Below are 22,290 nucleotides of genomic sequence, written 5' to 3' on the forward strand. Positions count from 1 at the left end.
GAGACAGGCGCAATGAACCACATGAAGACCAAGTTGCCCATTTAGTACACGTGTATAGGGGGCCTCCATTGGCCAAGTTATTTTTTTATTCACCATTTTATATTTCTCTCTCTTCAAAAATGAATGTGTGTGTGTGTGTGTGTGTGTGTGTGTGTGTGTGTGTGTGTGTGTTGGGATTCTAAACAACGTAGTCCTTTACTGGCATGCTTCTCACCTTTTCTGGTTTTCATTTTATGCTTATCTTCAAAATTTTCCATAACTTGTAGAGAAATAGAACAATTTCAGGAATTATGGTCTTACCTTTCATTTTCTCACTGGGGAAAAAAATCTCTCTCTTATAACCCACTACAGGCTTTATACATGCTTGGTATATGTTTCATATATATTGACTAATTTAAACCACTTTATTTGATAAATCATATTTTATCAGCTTGACCTCTCTTTTCTACATCCCTGCTTAAGCATGCCTTTATTATGAGACACTATTTTCCTTAGTAAATTTCCTGCAATGTCTTCAGGGCTTATGCAAAAAGCATATATTCAGAGACTTTCAGTGTGGCTCAGAAGCATGATTGTCTCATATCAGAGGTGCTGGATTCAATTTATGGAATTGAAAATAAAAGTGTGTGTATCCGTGTATTACAAGAATAGCTTTTGTTTTTATATATGGGATTGTTTCCTGTTAAACCATATTTTTATGTAATTAGCTCATTAGTTTCAAGAAATATTAGCTTCACTCATAAATGGATATGAAAACCACACCATTAATAATAAGAACTTGTCTGTGTAAGGCATGTTTGTTTGTGTTAGAATTACCCTAGTACCCTAACCTTAAAGATTCTTCCTCTAAGGCAGTTTCACTTGAAGTTATAATTAGCTCATTGAATGTCCTGCTTCTGTTTTTAGATTGCAGTAGTGGAAGAAGATGGGCGAGAGGATAAAGCAACAATTAAATGTGAAACTTCTCCTCCCCCAACACCCAGAGCCATTAGAATGACTCACACACTCCCTTCTTCCTACCACAATGATGCCCGGAGGTAAGACTCAAGCTGGGGCACAGTAAGTGGTTTCCTCCTCAAATTCATCTTCTTCCTTCACTGTTGTCAAATAAATTGTTGTATAATTTGTAGAAAACTAAGATTCAAGAGATCACTCAGTTTGAAGAGTACTTACTGCTTTTGCAGATGATCAGAGTGCCCTTCCAAACACAGACTTCAGGTAGCTCCTCAATATATATCTAGCACCAAGGAATTCAGCGCCCTCTATTGGCACCTGCACTCATGTGCACATGACTCAAGTACAGACATACATAATTGAAAATAAATTAATATGTACATAATTTAACTTGAAATATAATTCTTCATGTTCTTTCTCTGTTCTCTCTTTTTCCATATGTCTTGTGACACATGAGAATTTCTGATCATGCATCAAACTTTTACTTTTAAGATTAACAGACTAATACATATATATTTTGGTGTTTTGTTAATCAGCCAACAAGCAAGTGAGGATTACTCTTCTATATTGAGGAGGCATTTTTGTTAAATTTATGACTAATGACAGATAATTGTAGGGATTCTAGAACAAGGTTTAAAATGTGTCCCGTATTTTAAAGGAATTTAGTTCTGAGAAATTGTTTCCTGGGCCTCATTTTTTTGTATATTCTACTGTGGTGATTCTAAGTCCTCAGATAAGAAGACCTTAGCATTAAAATGAACACTGAACAAAATATTTTTTAAGTGTTGAGGAAACAGTTCACATGCCATATGTTTCTTCATAATGTTCTATCCAAATGCCTAAAACTTTCAAATTGAGCTCTGTATTCAACATCATGGGTGTATCTCAGCATTTAGTTCACATCTTACACACTAGACTTCTCATTGGTTATCAGTAGCAGCAGGATTTATGAACACAAGCACATTGACTTAAAGATCAAGGCATCTTCTAATTAGTAGCTTCATGGCAAGCAGTTTTGAAATTTGGGATTTCTGTGCTGACTGGCATTTCCAACTATTTGATTGGTTTTCAATTCCTACTTCCAAAATTTATACTTCTTTAAACTCAAGAGCAGAAGATTATATTTTAATATATAGAAAACTCTTTCTTTATGATGCTTGGAGTGTAAAAATTCAAATCACATAGGATTATTAAATAAAGTTTAAAATTGTATAGATGAGCTAAGTATAAAATATTATAGCAGTATCTAGTGAAGTCATCTCATTAAGACGTTGCCAGATGTATTGATTAGAAATGAGAACTGACCAACCATTTGGGAGTCATTTCAGTTTACTGTGCCTCTAAAATAGTATTTTATTGATAGCCATAGATCAGAAAGACAATGGTGAGCATTTGTAATGTTTTGCTTCTAGATTCCAATAAGATGGCATTTATAACAAATTAGTCTTAGTCTTAAATGAGTAATAAAGAAAGAAAGATAGCTAAAAGTATCACCCATGAAGACAAGGTTAAATTAGCCACTTGAGTTTCACAATTAACAGATTGGGTCATTCTGTTTAAAGTTAGAAAGAAAAAAGAGCTGAAAAAAGTAATGAGCCAAATGCTCTATAAAAAGACACTAAACATACAGTTATTAAATTGGACTAAGATGACTGATTAGTTTGACAATGCACAGGATTAAGAGAAAAGAAGTTATTTGAAACAAAATGATATTTCATTCCTATTAAAAATTTGAAGTACCATGGAACCAAGGAAGATACATTTCAATAACTTAGAGAAGGATGAGAAGAAAAGGAGAAATCACACCCCAAATCTCTTACTCCTTCTTTTCCTCGTTTATAAAGGAAAGAAGCCTGTGTACATTGTGGCTAGTGCATTAAAATGAGCAGTTGTTACTCTTTTGTGTTTTGCAGCAGTGTATCTGCTTCTCTTGAGCCAGAAAGCCTTGGGCTTGGCAGTGCCAATAGCAGCCAAGACTCTCTTCACAAAGCCCCGAAGAAGAAAGGGATCAAGTCTTCAATTGGGCGCTTGTTTGGTAAAAAAGAAAAGGCTCGCCTGGGGCAGCTTCGTAAGTTTGGGGCTTTCCCTTTCTATTACCACTTGAGCTTGTCACTTCTGAGTGTCCTGGTGTTTCATTTCTCATCTGTAAGTTCCTTTTCATGCCCAGTGAGCTTTCAATTTGGCAAGCTTTGTAAAGCCAGTTTAGCTAACTAAAGCTCAACAAAAGCCTTGGGCATTTTAACACTAATTTAATGACTTTGCGCTAACGTTGTAAATCGTTTTATTATTGCCATCACTATTTTGTGTGTGTGTGTGTGACTTAACAAAGTCTTGCTAATTTTCAGAACAGAGACCACCATAAAAGGAGCTGGAGAGAGGACTCAGTTGATAAATGCCAAACACAAAGTCATGAGGACCTCAATCCATATTCCCCTGAGCACATGTGAAAGTCAGTGTGGCAGCAAATGTCTGTAACTCCAGTGCTGGAAGAGTCAAAAAGAGATGGATCCTAGGAGCTTCCTTGCCAGTCCTCCTGACTACATCAGTAAACTAGGTTCATTGACTGCCACACAACAAAAAGATAAGGTGGAGAATGATTAAGGAAGAGACCCAGAAGCACATGCACACAGACACACAGACACACACAGACAGACAGACAGACAGACACACAAACACACACACACACACACACACACACACACACACACACACACACACACACACACACACATCCAAGTGTACCAGGCAAAAGAAATAAAAGAATATGCTATCTCTTAGAGTGTATATGAATATAAAATCTTAATTCTGTAAATTTAAAATATTTTCTAAGGAAAAGAGATGAAGCCTATATACACCAAAAGAATTTAAAATGTCCTATTATGTAACAGAGTGCGAGAGGAAAAAATATGAAGGACAAGTAAAAGCTATCACAGTTTCTTCTGTGATATATAGACAAGATTGAGAGGAAGAAATAAAGCCTTAAACACTTGGCTAGGAAAATTGTTGTCAGAGGCTAATAATATGAAAATATTAATTACTGCTCTTGGAAAAACTCTAGGTAAGTATATGATCACGAAAAAAGGCATATTCATACACAAAAAAAAACACATAAAATTTACAATTGAAATTGCTGATATAAGATGTACACCACTGGCACTTTTTGAAGAATATTGTCTACGTCCCTATTCTATTGGTGCGAAGCCACACGATGAGCAAAGCAACTCTCATGACAAAGAGCACTTGTTTAACTGGGGGCTTGCTGACAGATTTAGAAGCTCATTCGGGAACGCCATGGTGGGAAGCGGGCACAGGAGCAGGAGTGAAGAGCTTTACATCCTTTATCTGGAACAATATAGGAGAGAGTTGGGGAAGGACAGAGAGAGAAAAAGGAGAGAGAGAGACAGAGACAGAGTGAGAGAGAGAGAGAGAGAGAGAGAGAGAGAGAGAGAGAGAGAGAATCATTCTGTCTATCCCTCTTTAGAATTAAATTATTAAAATTTTTTAATTAAATATTTTTATTTTTTACATATACATTTATATTATTATACATATATATATATATATATATATATATAATAGACCACCTATATCAAGGAGAACTTGACACAGTCACAATCAGGAATTATATAAATGTGACATTGTTAGTGTTTTGGCTATTTGTATTTGACAGACTTGAAGAAAACATCTTTCCTATCTTGGTGCATCTAAAATTCTGAATGTAAATCAATTGTTAGTGTTAGCTAGAGTGATAAAGATTGCTGAGTATGTTCTGAGGTTACTAAGTTAAAGAAGCAAATATTTATAGGCAATGCCCTATCACCTAGGCTCAATTTCCTGCTATAGCACCAAAGGATTACTGCTCATGATGTCCATGTTTTCAGTTAGTGACAATAAATGTATTCAGAATCTCTTCCCTGACATCCGTGGTATGTAGCCACACAAGCATCTGTCATGGAAAGCTGAGACACCATGGGCCTGTGTGAATAGCATAATTCAATCGGGCAGCTGAATCCTCCTTGGATTTCTATTTCCCTTAGTCATAGAAATATAATATGGGAAATAAAAAGCTCTTTTTAAGTATAAATCTACATATCAGTAAACAGAGTTTTCTGTATCAAAGGTGCTGATTTATCATGGTCTGTAAGAAATTATTGGTTATCTTAAGTATATTGTAGCATAACTCACATTCATGTTCTTAAAATGCTTGTTAATATTGGGATAATTTATTAACATTTTATTTAGCATATACGCTTATCTTGGATTCTATAATTTAACCTTTTCTCTTTAGAATTCTTTTGATTGACCTTTACACATACTTTTTAAATATTTATTTTTAGTTGAATTTCATGAGAAAATACTAAACGAATGGGAATATTTCAACAAAATTGTATTTAATTGGGATACCTAAGGTATCATCTAAAGTCTAAAAAAAATACACAGTCTTCTACAAATCTAAGCTATGTTTTATATTCTCAGAGGCTACTCATTTTCAAAGCAGAATATATGAAATGTGGTCAATTATAGTTACAGTCATATGAACTCCTCCACACTCAGGAAGTAGCAAAACCTATTTGCTGTCTCATTATAGATTTTTTCCCAAAAGTTCCAATGCTTAAAAAATGACTGTTTTATTTTAAAAAGTTGAGTTCCAGAAAAAAATTAAATCATAATTTAATTGTTCTTTAATTACTCTGAAAATCAAAATGCCTGATCCATCCGACAATTTGGATACAGGAAGCATTTCATCACTTATCAAAAGATTGATCTCCTCAGTCTACACTGAAGCCATATGGACTGATCAATAATTTTATGAGTTTTAAGTCAATCATTCACTTCATTTCCATTTTTAAGAGAACATTTTTATTGTTTCCATCTCATTATAAATGATAATTTATGGATGTACAGATTTAAAAATGTTCCCGAGGAGGCTTTGAGTTAGCCACTGGATGGCTTTCTAACTAAGCACCACAGGGAGTCTCTTATGCAATAAAGGCCTTTCCTGCAGCATTAATTGCACATGAATATAAGGAATAAAACACATTTGGCCTTCTATCTCCATTACACTGAATTAAATCTGGACAGTAACTCATGTGTTTTGATTAAAGGAGACTTTTACAATTATCTAGCCCAGTAATAATATTAGAAAGTGAAGAGTTAAGTTAATTTAGATCAATATTCTGTATTAATCATCTCCAGCTTAACAAATTATTTGCTAAAATAAATTATGAAAAGCAGTAGTGACTAATTTACCATTTCTTTCTGGCAATAATTGAGAAACCATATCATAGTCAAGTCCTCAATCTTTATAAAAGAAAATATACAAAAGAAATGAGTGACAGTCGTCTTCAATTGTAATTTTTTGGTATGTTGGTTAAATCTAGAGGATGATATTTGTTAAAAATGAAGTTATTATTTATTATTAGTATCAGATTAGTATTATTTGAAAATTATGTTTAAATATAAACTTAAGTCCCTTACATTTAAAATATATGTATACCTTCATTCACATCAAAATATGAATAATTTTAATGTGAATTCGTGGTTTTCACATACACTAAATATCAAAGAGAAAGAAGGATGCAATATTAAGCCCTCACTTTTTAGCTATAATTTTCAATCTGTTAATCAATAATCATTTAGGTGTTTGGAGTGAAATAATTATGTTTAAAAATGTGTCTTTCCTTAACTGACACACATGAAATACTCTTGAAAACACCAAGACTATGCATACATATTATAATTCCTAACTCTACTAATACTAACACTAATTCAAATAATTTTTGTTATAGTAGATAAAAAAATATAATCTTACTAGGGTCTTTTGAATAAAGACCTAAATTTTGTTTAGGCATACAAATCAAAGCAAAAGTTGTCCCAGAACAGATGATGGCTCCTTAGATTAGGGTCTAAGACTCAGCTGGCTGGACACAGTGAGTTTCAGGAACCCCACGTGCAGAAACGTTAGAAGCCAGCTCGACTCTATGAATTCTTTAAACTTGGGAAGGAAGGCATGCACCTAGGTCTCTACTCAGAAGACTGTTTCTCACAGTAAACGAGATATGACAAGCTTGCTACTCATGGTCCTCACGCTTACCTTTCACTAGAACACTCAAAGAGAATGACCTAGCACTTTGAATTCTGTACAACTGCCTGTTGGTGTTCACGCATATCTATAATCTTCCACATCTATGCTTGTGCAAATAAATAACACGGGTACGGACTTCCGTTTGTATTGGCACTCTCAATGCGGTATGTATAACTTGGACCTTCCCTGTAGAAGGAATAGAAGGGCAATCCTAAAAGAAAAAAAAATATGTCTTTGAGTAGGTGCTCCAATAAACCTTTGAGATGTAAACTTCAGAATGGACGAAGAGCTTTATCTTGATCTCAAGTCACTTCTTCGCAGGAGGCTTTATGGAGACCGAAGCTGCCGCGCAGGAATCCCTGGGCTTAGGCAAGCTTGGAACTCAAGCAGAAAAGGACAGAAGGCTAAAGAAAAAGTAAGTTTGGAGATTAATCTTTCTTATTTCGCTCACATTTTACTATGCTGCTTTATCCTTTTTTCTTTTGCAAGGAATTTAAAAAGAAAGGCATAGGAAATGAAACTATGCAACAATTTCCCGGGTGCTATATCAAACAACTCAGTGCTCATGTGCCACAGTGATAATGAAACTTCAAATGAGTACAAATTCTCCCATACAGTGAACTACATAATTTTAACTAGTGACCAAAGCAATGACTTCAAAACTTAGTTGCATATAGCATATTTAGATGGAGTATTGACAACAATATAATACATAATTGAAGTCAAATGAAGTTCTAATTTGGGATGGCAAAATGAGAATGATATTCTAAGTTTCCTCTCATAACAGTTATTTGTCTAGTCTTCATAAGGACGATTTAAGAGGAAAAATATTTCACTGACTGAATATAAGCTTATTTTAGGTGGGAACAGATTGTTTGGCACCTGCCAGGAAACTGATAGTGTATCTTTCCACTCACACGTAATATGGAACATTTAAATTGCTTGTAAAATTGGAAATTTTTGAGTTTCAGCAGCTGTTAAAAAGGGATTCCATGAATAACATATTTTTAGCTGCATAGTAACATTTTCAGTGACAAAAAAATCATCACCCCAAATGCAGAGTGTTTAAAAGCATTATTATTTCACTTTATTCCCAAGCCTCTTTGTGAATTGCTCCATCTTTGCTCTCCAAAGTATTTATTACATTGTTTTAATGTTTTTATGTGTCTGCATCATGCCATTAAAGAATAGTCATTGCTCTCAATAACAATTTCTGATAGATTTCTACTGTTACAGAGCAGTGGCTTTTCAAGTTAGTTCACATTTTCTCACTTTATTTGTGTTGCAGATATTTACCAATAAAAGGAAACACAAATATACATATTGTAGAAGAGTTAATTAGCAGCTACTTATTAGTTGGCAATAATTTACTGTAACTATTTATCCAGACCCAATAGAAATGCCACCTAGGAAAAATATTTTGAGAATGTTATATCTTGAATAGAATTCAGTGCTCAATTGTGAAATACTAATCATAACTTATGGATACATATCAGTGTTTGTTATAGCCTGCATCAAATATCTTTATTTGTATAATCCTACTAAAGATGGAGTCATTAATTTCATAGATATCCATAAAGAATATTTTTCAATGAATCAATATTCTATGTTTTGTTTATATTCTGTTTAGTTTATTACAAATATAAGAGAAAGATGGTTAAAAATAAAAAAGTCTGCCCAAAGGGCATAGTTAATTAAAAGAATATACAAAATCATTTCCCTTTGTATTGACTATTCCACAACAAGAACCCAGTACAATGCATCCAGTGCACTAAGACTGCATGGGGTTAAATGCTTACATTTACTCAGCAATTGCATGAAACTGTTATTTCTGTCGCAATATTAGCAAAAAGTGATGTTTAGGTGTGTCTCAATTACCTTCAATTTATACCATTTTCAATTTGTTATTCTTAATAGATTTTGGTGTCTTGTTCTCAAGCCGAAAATTTCTTTTTTGACGATTTCGTATCAATAGTGTTGGTGGTTCTCATCCAAATTTTTAGTTTTTCACTTCGTTCTTGCTTTCATTCTCTTAGTGTTTAAGGGTTGAGACAGAATTTAGGCTCTTGTGATGTTTGTCATGTGAGCTCATGCTGCATGTGCTGTGATGCTGAGATATTACCCATCATCCTCTCTTAGTTCACTCTATTATAGGCGCATTTTTCTATTCAATGGAAATGAACATCTCTTTTCTAAAATTTACATTGAGAGAAATTAGAAATAAGAATTTTGCATCTCACCTTTGTGTCTCTAATCTTGATCAATAAGTGCTCATGTCAATTTTTTAGTCATCCGTCCAGTTTTTGAAACTTGAGGCTATTTATTTGAAGTAGTTTAAAAGTTAATTCTAACCATGCAGACATTAAACACAAATGCACAGAATAATGTAATTAGCATAATTAGCAAAATAACAAGTTAGGGAAAAATCCAGAAACCCCTCAATTTCTGAATAAGGTTCAATTTGCCCAAATTTTATGTAAAGTCTAGATTTGGCTTTTTTAGGGTTCTGTCTTATGTTTTTTTTTTTCCTCACTGCTGTCACAAAATACCTAACAAAAGTCATTTAAAGAAGGAAAAGTTTAATTTTGGCTCACAGTTTCAGGGAATACAGTTCCTAATGATGGGGAATAGGAGCAAGAGAAAGCTGATCACATCGTGTTTACAGTTAGGAAATAAAAAGTGATCAATACTGATGCTCAACTTGTTTTGTTCTCTTTATTTGGAAGAGGAACCGAAGCCATGTATGGTAGCATAGGCCTAGCCCATAATACCAATGCTTGGGGAGACAGAGTCAGGTGGATTTCTATGAGTTTGAGCCCAGCCTGGTCTGCAAAGCAAGCCTAGGACAGACAAGGCTAAACAGAGAAACCTTGTCTCAAAAAATAAAAAAGAAAGAAAGAAAAGAAAAACAAAACAAAACCAACAAACAACAACAACAACAACAACAACAACAAAAACAAAGCAGCAACAACAAAAAAGAAAGACAGTAAAGGAACCTAGTCCTGGGAATAGCACTCTCAACATTTAGGGTGAGTATTCCCACTTCAGCTAACTTACGCTAGAAGCCCCCTCCCATGTATACCCAGAGACCTGTCTCAATGGTTGTTCTTAGTGCCATCAAGCTTTGTTATTTATTGTGATGCCAGAGGACCATGAGTGTGCTAGAGAAGCACTCTACCAATGACCTATATCCTAGCCATTGTGAATTATATGTGTATTTCACTTTTCTTTATGTTTTTATTCTGTCAAGTTGTCAAACTAGACAATTCAACTAGAAAATAACATATGAGCAAAATGAGTTTACATTTTTGGTGTCTTCTTTGATCCAAAGAAACACATTATTATCAAGCGTAAAGATAAAGATGTCTTCTTGAATAATCAAAACTGTCTAACCCTGAAGACAACCACAAGCAAGTAGGGCACTTGTGAAAACCAACAGAAATGCCACTCCACAACCACTTATCTCCAAAAACATTAATGTTTAAACTTTTAGTAAAATTTTATGGTTATATTTTCCTCCAGGTCCTAAATATTGTATCAAATTTCTAGTGAAAGATATAGATATGCTAAAAAATCTCCCATATATTCATGTATAATTGAAGAATATTAAATGAATTTGCTAAGAGTAATTTATCATTTCATTCTTTAGTTATAACATCAATAATATGTTATTACATAGTTTAATTTTCTACATCCTGCTGAACAAATAGCACTACTAAATGAACATTGATTTTGTATTTGAATCAATTTTTCAACATCATTAAAATGAAATTAACACTCCAGTTCAGCTACCAACAGCATCCCTCCAGAGAAGGAACATTATCCTTGAAGCAAGGCAGTCAAGCTTAATCTCCACCAGTGAATCTTTATATCAGAACTTCAAAGAGCTCAAAGTGAAGCTCTATAGATTGAGCTAATTTATTCTCAGCACTGTCCCGAGGCTCTATCTCCCTGCATAATTTTTATTATGTTTAGAGATGCTTCACTTTTAATCTTTGGCATTTGAAAGATTCAGAGTGAGCATATCTCTAAGCAAAGTAAATGTCATTTAAATTATTCACACTCTAAGGTACCACAAAACTCAACATTTTTCCTTCAATAAATATTTAACAAGTGACTGTGTGCCAATTTTAACTGATAAATGAGTTGTAGTCAAGAACTTGGTGTTCAAAGATATAAACATGTTCTTCTTTCTAAGTGGTACAGCGAAGGTAAACATCTGTGCTCCCATCATACAAGTCCATTTTCTATATAGGACTTTAGTCCCGTAGAGCTTGAAGGAAACAACTTGTTAGATACCGAACCCTTCACAGAATCCTGAGACATCAGAGCCAGAGAACTTCCAGATAGAAAATAAGATATCATATCTTGGGAATGTGCTTTTCTTACAAGTTCTTTAAAAGATTTACTTCTGCCCACCTGTGTGCCTGCACATCAGAAGAGGGCACCAGATCTCATTATAGATGGTTGTGACCCCACCATGTGGTTGCTGGGAATTAAACTTAGGACCATTGGAAAAGCAGACCATCCTCTTAACCTCTGAGTCGTCTCTCCAGCCCCAGCAATGAGCTTTCAAAACCACATTCATTCTTGTTCACTCCATGCAAATCTTGAAACTCAGGAAAATTAAGCAGAGCAAAGATTTGCACTTAAGTCAGTATGTTGTAGTCTAGGGTTCACTCAGTAACTACTGGTCTGCTGGTGGCAGCTAACTCAAATGATCTATTATAATCGAGCTATTTTAGAACCTAAACTTAATATTTCTCTGGGAAACTATGTCTCACTTCCCTACTCAGAAACCAGAGGGTGGCTTTGTGCTTGGGCTGTCTGTTGTGCTCCAGCCAAGAACAATTTAAAAGCACAATAACTATAACAATATAAAAGCATAAATAATACAAGGCCAAGACTAACAGTGAGAAATCATGCATTGTTCTTTCATGAAAACTAAAGCTAAGGAAAACTGTAGTGTCTTGTTTTATGCATATTTAGCTATAGCTGATCTATTTGAAGAAAGGAAAGGGATTAGACAAGAGAGAGCTATTTTGATCCATTAGTAGAGTAACAGTATATTATAGGATAGGCACAATTGAAGACATATTAGCTACACACATTTTTTTTATTTTAAGAAATATTTTGACCATGAAAAGGTAAAATAGGATGGAATAATTCAATGGCTTGAAATTTTCAGAAATAACTTTATTTTCTATATAAACTATTATTTATTTGTCTAAAAATCCTATTGTTATCTTGACTAAGGAAGCCCTGAGCTAAATGACACCAGGATAAATTTGGCAAATCGTAACGCTTCATTCATTTAGTGCTGCTGCAGCCCAGTGTCTGTCCTGCAGATTACAGACATTTCCATTTTACAAGTCTGTTAGGAGACAGACATGGGGACAAATGACTGCACTTAAGTTCTTCTGGTTCTGTGAACATTTATCCAAGTCACAGGTCTTTGACAGAAACAGTAAAAGTGGCCCAGCCTAAAAGCCACCTATTGATCTTTAAAACGTATTCTTCAAGACTAAGACCAATGACCTTTCTGACTAAAGGAGCTAAACAAATGGTTTGATAATCACTGAACAAAATGGAAATTACATGCAACTATAAGTGACTTAGATAAGGTCAGATTTTTGTCAAACTCTGCAATAGAGGTGCACCTAAAATCTTGGGTAAAGTGCCTCAGTAATCTCCTTTGTAGCTTTACCCAAAATGTATATATCTCAATAGAGATATTTATACAGTTCTGATACCAACTGCAGGACTATTATAAATGTGTGTATATGCATACATATTTTCAGTTCCTCAGGTGTAGTGAGAATTATTTCTACAAGATACGCAAATGAACAATGCCTAATAAAAATGTTTAGGTTCAACAAAAAATGGTGAAGAGTCAAAATTCTATGTGCTAACCAAATTGTAAGTGGACCTTGTGTTACGTTCTGGGAAACATATTTGAAATTAATATTGTATATATACAGAGGAACATCATCAAAAAAGAGTTGGAAGACATCGAGACATGTTTTCAGGTTCTGGTAAGAAGGATTTGGGATATATTGGTTGGGTAGAATGCGAACCCAGGTGCTGTCAAAAGCTTGCGAACCAAATATGTCTTGGTCTGTTCTGATAAGAACTTGAGCCAAAGGCATAAATTATCAAGCAGAGAAAGTTGTGCCAACTCTAAGATAGAGTTATTGGTAATAACATATCTGAGAGGAAAGTGCTGCCACCTGAAAGAGACTGTGGCCTGAGATTATATTCAGCCAAGACCAATCACACATGTACATTTGGTAGGATTTTAATAGGTGAATCCACTCTTCCTTGAGAGATTAAACTACATGTTCTTTAGATTGTACTTATCCTAAGATTCTGGAGTTTGATTCAGAGATGAACTAAACCCAAATGAACATTTGGATTCTTTTTTATCCAGCTGAGCTGCATATTCTCTATCTGTTTACAATACACCTCTGAGTTCATGATTGGGAGCTGGCCTGGATAAAGAGGAAATCTTCAGATCAAGTCGAAACACAGACGTTAATTTCCAGTCAGCTAACAAAACCCAAGTCCTAGGCTTTGGTTTTCTTCACAGCCTTCCTTTCTCCACTGCATTTCAAATATTATTGTAAATCTTGCCATTTGCAACTTTTTTCTTTCGCTTCTTTATGGCTGAGGATCTGATACTATAGCAGGCTCTCTTGTTTCAGACTGCCTTCCTGCAATCCTTCACATTTCAGCTAAAGAAATGTATCTAAGCCATATCTCTGAATGCTTAAAATCCCTCAGTCGTTCCTTCAATGCCTTCACGTAGTCTGAATATCCTCACATTACCAGGTTTCTATTACCTCAGTAGCCTTATTGCTCTCTGCTTCTCAGCTTATGCTTCGAGGTTTCGAGGCGCTTGCCATCAATAATGTTTTGCTTATGGTTTCTTGTGCTGCTTTGTGTACATTGCTTGTGCTTGATTTCACTCCTCGTAGTCCTGTCATAATCATGAGTGTATCTGTTTTATGTGTATCAACTATCCAATAACCACAGTGAATAGTGAAAATTTGCGAGGCTAGGAATTATTCTATTTATTTTACGTGTGTCACATGGCATCTTTGACTTAGTAACTGTTCTTCTTCACCACACAAAGTCTCCTAGGAAGGCCAGAAACTACATCATGGAAGTCCCCTCAAAATTAGTTTCCAGTATATTACCTGAACAAGGATGAAAGCAGTAAAGATGTTAGTGTGGTCAGAAAAAAACATATAAGGCCTCAATGATGGACAAAAACTGTAGGTATCTAATAAGACCAGAGCAGGGGAAACGGTCTTACTCAGAGAAGAACACAGCAGCTGGTTATCCAACACCTAATAGTAAGTCCTGAAAACATATACACATTAGCAGACAGAAGGATAAAGACAGGCCATCAAACAGACTGAGCAGGTTATATTCATGTATTTATAAATTCACATAAATATATAAATGTATTTATATATAAATGTAGAAACATTTTTTTAAAATTCAAACTGGACCAAGATGGAGTCTGGAGAGGGAAAACTGAAGGGCAGATGATATAATTATACTATCATCATCTCCCAAGAAGTATTAGTAAAAGGAAAGCATAGCTGTCCAGGTACCACTTGGAGTAAAATGGCAGACTCAAACCAAGAACAGCATTTGTTTATAAAAACAATGCTTTTTGTTACCACACATACATAAATGTAGTACACATATGCTATTCTGTTGTTTGATAGAATATTTAAATTCACCAGAATACAAGTCATGTAGTAATTTAAACATATGAATGAACCAACAAAAATATTTATTTCTCTAAAACTTATTTCTCTGAAATTTATTAATAAATTATAATTGCTCTCCTTTAGTAAGTGAAGAAATTTCACTAATTATATTATATTTAACTGCAGTGCTGGCCTTATCGTAGGATAAATCTCTATATTTGTTATCACAAATAAAGGATTATATATTAGCTTTGCTTTTGTATGATCTTTCCTTGGGAGACTCAGATAAGCATTTATTCACCCTGTAAACAGCATTGGGAACAAAACAAAACAACAAAAAAAGTCCATCTATTTCAAGTTTGGTGAGCTCGTAAAGTTTTTGGGTTACTTACAGAAGCAATGGTGACTCAAAGGTAGCTGCAATCACTAAAAAGTCTAACTCAACACAAGTCGGCACTCTTGAAAACTTGATACCAGAAGTTGTTCCCCCATGAAGCTTTTAGACCAGCGATTCTCAATATCTCTAATGATGTGACCCTTTAATACACATCTTCACATTGTACTAATCCTCAATCATAATTTATTTTCATTGTGACATCACAACTGTAATTCCAATACTATCGTGATTCGTAATATAAATATATCTGGTTTCCATTGGCCTTAAATTTTCCCTTTCAAGGGTCTTGGTCACAACTCCCAGGTTGAGAACCACTATTGTAGATAGTTTTACCAGAAGTGTGTAAGGTGTATGAGCTAGAGCCTTATCATTCTGTGTACTTCCCAAGTCTGAGTTCTCCTGCTTTATCTAGAAGATACATTCACTATGAAGGAAACAGCTATGCAATAATAAGTATGTTCCTTTTTATTATTTTTCTTTTGTCCTTTTATTAAAAATAGAATTTTTTTTTACAAAATATATCCTGATGATGGTTTCTGCTCCCTCTACTCCTTCAAGTTCTTCCCCAGTATCTAAACTTCTTAAAGTCTTTGATGAGCTATAATCTCTCCATGGCATCATGAAGCAAAATTCTCTTCATAGTTGATGCACCAACCTTCTATCATTTTATGAAAATATAGTTTTCTATTAAAGGCTTCTCACTTAAAATGTATGCGCCATGTGCACATTTAAATGTACAAGCATACAATAATATATTCTTAAATTTCTACATATTCTAAACTTTAATTTGTGAATGGACTACATTAAGTTTGCTTGCAAAGAAGTGGCTACATTTTTATAGAAGTAAAGATTTCATAGCCTTTTAAAAGGTCCCTCAATAATTTTACTTAATTGAAATCATTATTAGCAAACAGAAGTTACTTGAAGTAGTGTTCAAGTAGGTATAAGCCATACCTATAACTTCTAGATCATTTTTCATTTATCAGGATCACTCGACACTCGATGATAAATATTCTAATGAATTCACCTATTTGAACATGTCTTTGATTTCCAACTCTAGTGTTTCTTTTCCACTTTAATGCAGTGATATTTTTAAAATGTCAATCTTTCCATAGTCACTACCCCTTTTATTTCTTCTCTTACCCATTCTTCAGCCAATATTTCATGTCCATAATTTCAGTAAACTGAAAACAAAAACCCCTTAAATTTCTTACTGTACTTTAATTTGGTAATCTCTTTAAGTTATGTCCACAGCCATGAATGCGTTTGCATTTTCTACTATGTAGTTAGGACTTTCTGAGTTTCTGGAGAAAGTCTCACTAGGGAAAATGTACCTGATTCATTTTGGGAGCCACACTGTCTACTTGGATACTCGTTTTTCTCACTGATAGTCTTTCCACTTTCTGCCGTTCTTATTGGTGAGTTCATTCTCTTCCAGTAATTCAACCTGCATTAGCTTACAATGAGCCAAAAAAAAAAAGGACAGAAAGAGATAGAGAAAATATCACTAGAAATCTAGGCTGTTACCTACTTTCATATCTACTAGATATTGGAAAATCGAATAGCTACTCTAGTTATCCTAGATAATTTCTACCAATTTCCGAGGCTACTTCATGATTAATTCTTCCAAATCTTCTTTCATCTGTGTCTTTAACAAGCAAAAAAAATCTAAAGTTTCCAAGTCTAAAATAATAAAATATTAATGCTCACTAAAAAAGAACCCTCAATAAATTTAGGTGCATGTGTGAATCAATCTCAAGTGCAATCTTTATTGCACACATATGTTCCAACTACCCACTCATTTCTGAATTTGCTGTTGATAAAGGATTTAAATAATTTGTGACTCACCAACTTGAGCCTCAGAAATAAGAGATGTTTTAAGTGAGCTGCTTCTCATCTGAATATTTAAATCTAAATTTGACCTTTTTTAAACCAGAGGTCCTGATTTTGTAGCAGATTGTGTAGACTCAAATAGAATGACTGAAAAGGTTAAGCTGCACCCCTTAAAATCACACACACACACACACACACACACACACACACACACACACACACCATGTGGTAATTTTGGAGACTGAATGTAAACTGAAGTTTCAAAAAACATGTCCATAATTGGATTTGCTTTTTCCATTAGTAATATAATTCATTTTGTTATGAATCAATGAAATCATCTTTGACTGTTACAGTCAATAGCCTTTAATTGAAGGAAGCCTGTTGTTAACAAAATTTGTATTCCTATCATGATAACTCTGACACACTAGGGTAGATATTAAAATAATAATGCTTACAATGTAATGTAAGAAATGAGTTTTACAAATAAAAATAAACACCTTCCAATAGAAGAGGAACTTCTCTACTAAAATATATTACCTCCTAATTAAACAGTTATCACACAATCTCTGAGTCATTTGTCATTTTCATCTATATATTTTTATTCTTTGAATAACACATTTCTGAGCTGATATGCTAAATATTCTGAAGTGAGATAACAACTCAGAATTCATTAACTAATGAAGAGAAGAATATGTACGACAGTGATGAGAAGTCAAACAATTCGAACATACTGATAAGATAAAGTCTTAGAACTATGAGGTGCACTTTGAAATTTGGGGTTGACGTTGAGTTTCATAATTTCTATTATATAGTATATTTCAAATGTATTTACATTGTTGTACAATGCATAAGTTAAAAATCAGGACAAATGAAGATGTTAGAACTATTAATGCTTCACAGCGACACACCTACTCAACTTGTGTCACTGAAAATGGTGCCTTAAAAGCAGTGAGGGTAAGGGAGATTCTTTTCTTCACGGTCACAGTTCATCCCAGATGTACTGAGCAGTTTTCCTGGAAAGCTCAGAAATTGCCTTATGTCTTCAAAGTTCATGAATCAGCACACAAGTGTGTTGGTAAGAAATCCAGTAAAAAAAAAAGTGTATAAAATGATCTCTTTTTAGGTTATATCTTCTTTCAGTTTCATGTATGATGTGGAAAAAAAAACATGACTTGAGTTTCCTAGGAAACTGTGTTGCCAACTTTTAGACATTTACATTTGGTTCATAAGAAAACGTGAGGAGCTTTCTGCAGCTGTTCTGGAGCTGAGGCCAAAGAACATGCATTTCCTCAACGGTTCCCCTGGTTTCTCTGAATGAATGCTGTTGGAGGAGGCATGTGCAGTGTGTTCTACCACACATCCGGCTTTTCTTTATGGTAGCTTTGCAATAAAAAACTAAATGCTTTCCTTTGCCTGATTTCTGAAATAAGAATTTCTGCCTCATATTTTGTTATATTGAATATAGTTTATGAGTTGTAGTAACAGTTTCATTTTCTAAGATGTATTCTTTTATGTAGGAATTTAATATATTATTCTCATGGATTTTTGTTGAGTTATTTAACTGCCATATTTTCTAAATGCCTCTATTACACCCAGGGCGTGAGCGGCTAAGTTCAAAGCTAAATTCAAATGATATTGTATTTGTGATGATCTCTGGTAAGATTGAAAAATCACCCAGTTTACATTTTTTCTGAGCAAAATTTATGCATAGCTAGTCAAATAACTATGTCTACTACTAAAACCCATATATTGGAATGATTTTAATATTTGTTATCATAGCATATAGAGAAGAGAATGTAATAAAACAACTGAAGAATATTAGTCACGTGTTTTGTAAATTCTTCAGTTCTTATTAGAGGTGCACATGTCTTTTAACAACAATGATTATTGTAAAAGTTGCTACAATAAATGTAAAATTTCTGTACCTAGGATGGGCTTTACAATTTTTTTCTTCTACTAGATGAAGTTAAATAAAGCACCTGCTAGCAATTTTATGAAAACTGAATTCAATTATTCTGACCATCAAATTAGCACTTTTTCCACTAAAGGTGTGGATCTCAGCTTCCTGTTTCTTCTGAGCTTTAGCAGGAGGGCTTGAAGGACTGTTCAGTTAGGTCTTTTCTCTGTCTATATCATGACACGGACGTGGCCCCAGATAGAGAATATTCTTTGCTTTCCTCCTGGGATGTACTAGAGGCTAAGAAAATTTGGCCATGCATGTTTCAGAGTGGCTCATACTAAATACAGACTTATCGGTCAACCGTCCAATTTGCCTTTGGCTTAACCAGACCTCTGGATATAATTTGTGTATCATGATGGATTAAAACAGTACTTCCACTGCTGAAATTATTTCTAAGCCACCATTGCTGTTCTCACATGAGAGTTCTCACATCTGAAATGATGCTATTGTTTTCTTCCATGGCTTTCTTTGGATTGAAATGTATCCATTAACATTTGTGTGCTTTTCTTTTCCATCCACCCTTCCCCATCTCATGAAAAGCACATCGGGGTAAGTTGACTCACAATGGCTGCTGAACGTGTTAATTTTCAGCACCATCTTTTTTTTTTTTTCCGTTTTATCTTTAGTATTTCTCTTTTCAGTTGCAACACAAACTGCACTGCCTCTGACCTAAAATAAAATTCGTGATGTGCACTCATTTCCACACAGAAAAAGGAATCATTGGTTCAGAGAAATATTTATATGTGAAATACATTGGCCTTTTGGACACTGGTGTTGCTTACTTCTGTGAGATGCATGCAACATGACTGTATTTCCCTGGCTCTCAAGTCTTCAGGAGTTAATGGGGGCTCTATAAGGCTCAAGTCATACTCTCAAGATGAGCTTTGACCCTTTGTGCTGCATGTCTGAAAATGTGCTTTTCTCAGGCACATGGTTCAGTTCTGCAACATTACATTCAGGAGATAAACTCGTATATCCATTTTCAGAACTTATTTAGCTGGAAAAGGTTAAGTGCTGCATCTCCCCAGCAAAGCATTTATCATGTAGTTAAAGGCAACACTAGATTTTAGCCAGATCTGTGCCTTTTCCCATTGTTTATTAATTTAGGGCTTTTTTGTTTTGTTTTTTTTGTTTTGTTTTGTTTTTGTTTAGTATTTCCAAACTTATGTTTCTCAAATAACAGTTTCAAATTTAAAATCTGTCTCTCATGGAAGGGGTAAGTCACTCACATCCCCATTGCTAGACAAAGAAGTATACTAATGAATGCTGAAAAAGAAGAAATAGTCTTCTCTTGGAAAGAGCTCACCAATTAATTACCCAATACCAAATTTTATATGTGTGTGTATATATATATATATATATATATATATATATATATATATATATATATATATATATATTGAACATATAACACTGTATGGACCGAGTAGGTTGCAGGTTGTATTTATGTATTTAGGAATATTAAAGAATGTGGAGGTATGGGGCTTCACTTAGTGGGGAATCAGGGTTTGTGTAATAATAATTAAAGAAAAGAAAGCCATGATTTTGAGAGACAGCAAAGAAGGGGCACAAGAGAAGGGTTGGCAGAAGGAAAAGGAAGAAGTAAATGGTGGAATTATATTTTAAGTTTATATTTTTTAAATTTGTTTTTTAAAAATTTTAATGAAAAAAAAATCTTCTTCTTAGAAATAAAATTAGGGTTTATTGTCCAGTCATAAAACAAACAGGGTATTAAAGTATCAAAGTAAAAGTCATGCAAAATATGCACAACATTTTAAGTATTTCCATGGGTATAAGCTCTTGGAATATCACCAGCATGGTCAGTTCATTAAAGCATTTTGTTCGGTGCATGATATTGTTACTACGGTTAAAGTAACTTTTCCCCCATAAGTATAGTGGCAGGCTAAAGAGGAAGCTCAGAAGTTAGGATCGCTTGCTTTACAATAACGAGAAACGGAGTTCATACCCTAGAACTCATGGCTGGGGTCCTGCAATGTGTATAACCTGAGCTCTGATGAACACAGAGACACTTGGGTCCTGGAGACTTGCTGCCTTCTAGGCAGCTGCATAAATACAAGCCCTGGGTACGGGGAGATGATGTGCCTTAAAGGAATATGCAAAGAGCTGGGGAGAAAGCCCCCTCCTCTAGTTCTTGATACTGTACGTCTGTTTTGGTCTTTTCTGTGCTTCATTACTTTATTGATAAAGCCTAGTTCCGAGGCCAACAGTACAGTACTTGTTTTAGTTTGTATAATTTATGATATTAAGAAAAACTCTAGTAAAAAAACTCAAAACTGCAAGGTAAGGTCCATTCTTGATTTTTATATTGTTTTTGTGATTCCTCCATTTCTGGAAGAAAATGATTACAAGAAATGAAATTTATCCTTCTAATCCATTTGAATGAAGTGTTAGAAAACAACAGCAGCCAAAGAACAATTCACTGTGGTTAGCGATCGTAAGAACCGGGCAAGCTGGCTGCCATTCTGAAACTGAGCTTCTGGTTGCCTCAAAGTGACCTAGGGCTTACGCATAGTAAAGCATCAAATCTCTTTCCTTAGTACAATCTCTAAAACCCAGAGCAGAAGAGGGTAAAGCGAGAGGTAAGCAGATAGATAGTGAGTGTGACAACAGTTAAGACGGAGGAAGTTAAGGTTTGAGGTTTAGAAGTCAAAACACAGAGTCGCACTTGCTGACTATGTACCCTTGGAGGCCTGATACTCTCTCTCTCTCTCTCTCTCTCTCTCTCTCTCTCTCTCTCTCTCTCTCTCTCTCTCTCTCTGTGTGTGTGTGTGTGTGTGTGTGTGTGTGTGTGTGTGTGTGTGTGTCTCTCTCTCTCCTAACTAATATGATTTCTTGCCCCCAGTAAGGGAATTACTGGACTCATACCCACAGGAGCATGGAAGCAGGAAGGTTCCAAACTGAACAAAAGAGACCTCATAATTAGATGAAGCACTGAAGCAATCTAACCTAAGTGGAATCCATACAACTTGGAACATTACCAATGCCTTCCAGTAAATCCTCAGTTATGATTAGGAAGTGAGTGGGGATTTCAGACGAGGGTGCCAGTGAAAACGAGCTCATTTAATGGGAAGAAATACAAGCCCCTCTAGTTTTCAAAAGCAGCATGGCTGATTGTATTCCTTAATCACAGTCTGGGTATGTGTTTCCTCTTTTTTAATGGTTTAAAAATGATTAAATTCAAAATAAATTGAGGGAGGAAATTATGTAAATCATAACTCAAATTCAAACGTAAATTAAATTTCTTCCCCAAGACTGGTTCCTATAATCCAGTGCTTACAGAAATGGGGGGGGGGTGAGAGAGAGAGTGTGTGTGTTT

At 34.7% G+C, this 22,290-nt stretch overlaps 1 protein-coding gene across 27 annotated transcripts in view; it reads left to right on the forward strand.

Annotated features, from left to right (window-relative positions):
• PPFIA2 (PTPRF interacting protein alpha 2) overlaps positions 1-22,290 on the forward strand; it is a 438,359-nt gene that overhangs the window by 381,823 nt on the left and 34,246 nt on the right. For all 27 annotated transcript variants that reach the window (XM_084794262.1, XM_084794271.1, XM_084794252.1 and 24 more), the window contains 3 exons: positions 907-1,037; positions 2,868-3,022; positions 7,361-7,454. In XM_084794262.1, the coding sequence (XP_084650388.1) occupies positions 907-1,037; positions 2,868-3,022; positions 7,361-7,454 (380 nt within the window). The remainder of the gene's footprint in view (positions 1-906; positions 1,038-2,867; positions 3,023-7,360; positions 7,455-22,290) is intronic.

The sequence above is a fragment of the Acomys minous genome, assembly GCF_964271855.1.
Source record: "Acomys minous genome assembly, chromosome: 9".
Classification (NCBI taxonomy): domain Eukaryota; kingdom Metazoa; phylum Chordata; class Mammalia; order Rodentia; family Muridae; genus Acomys; species Acomys minous.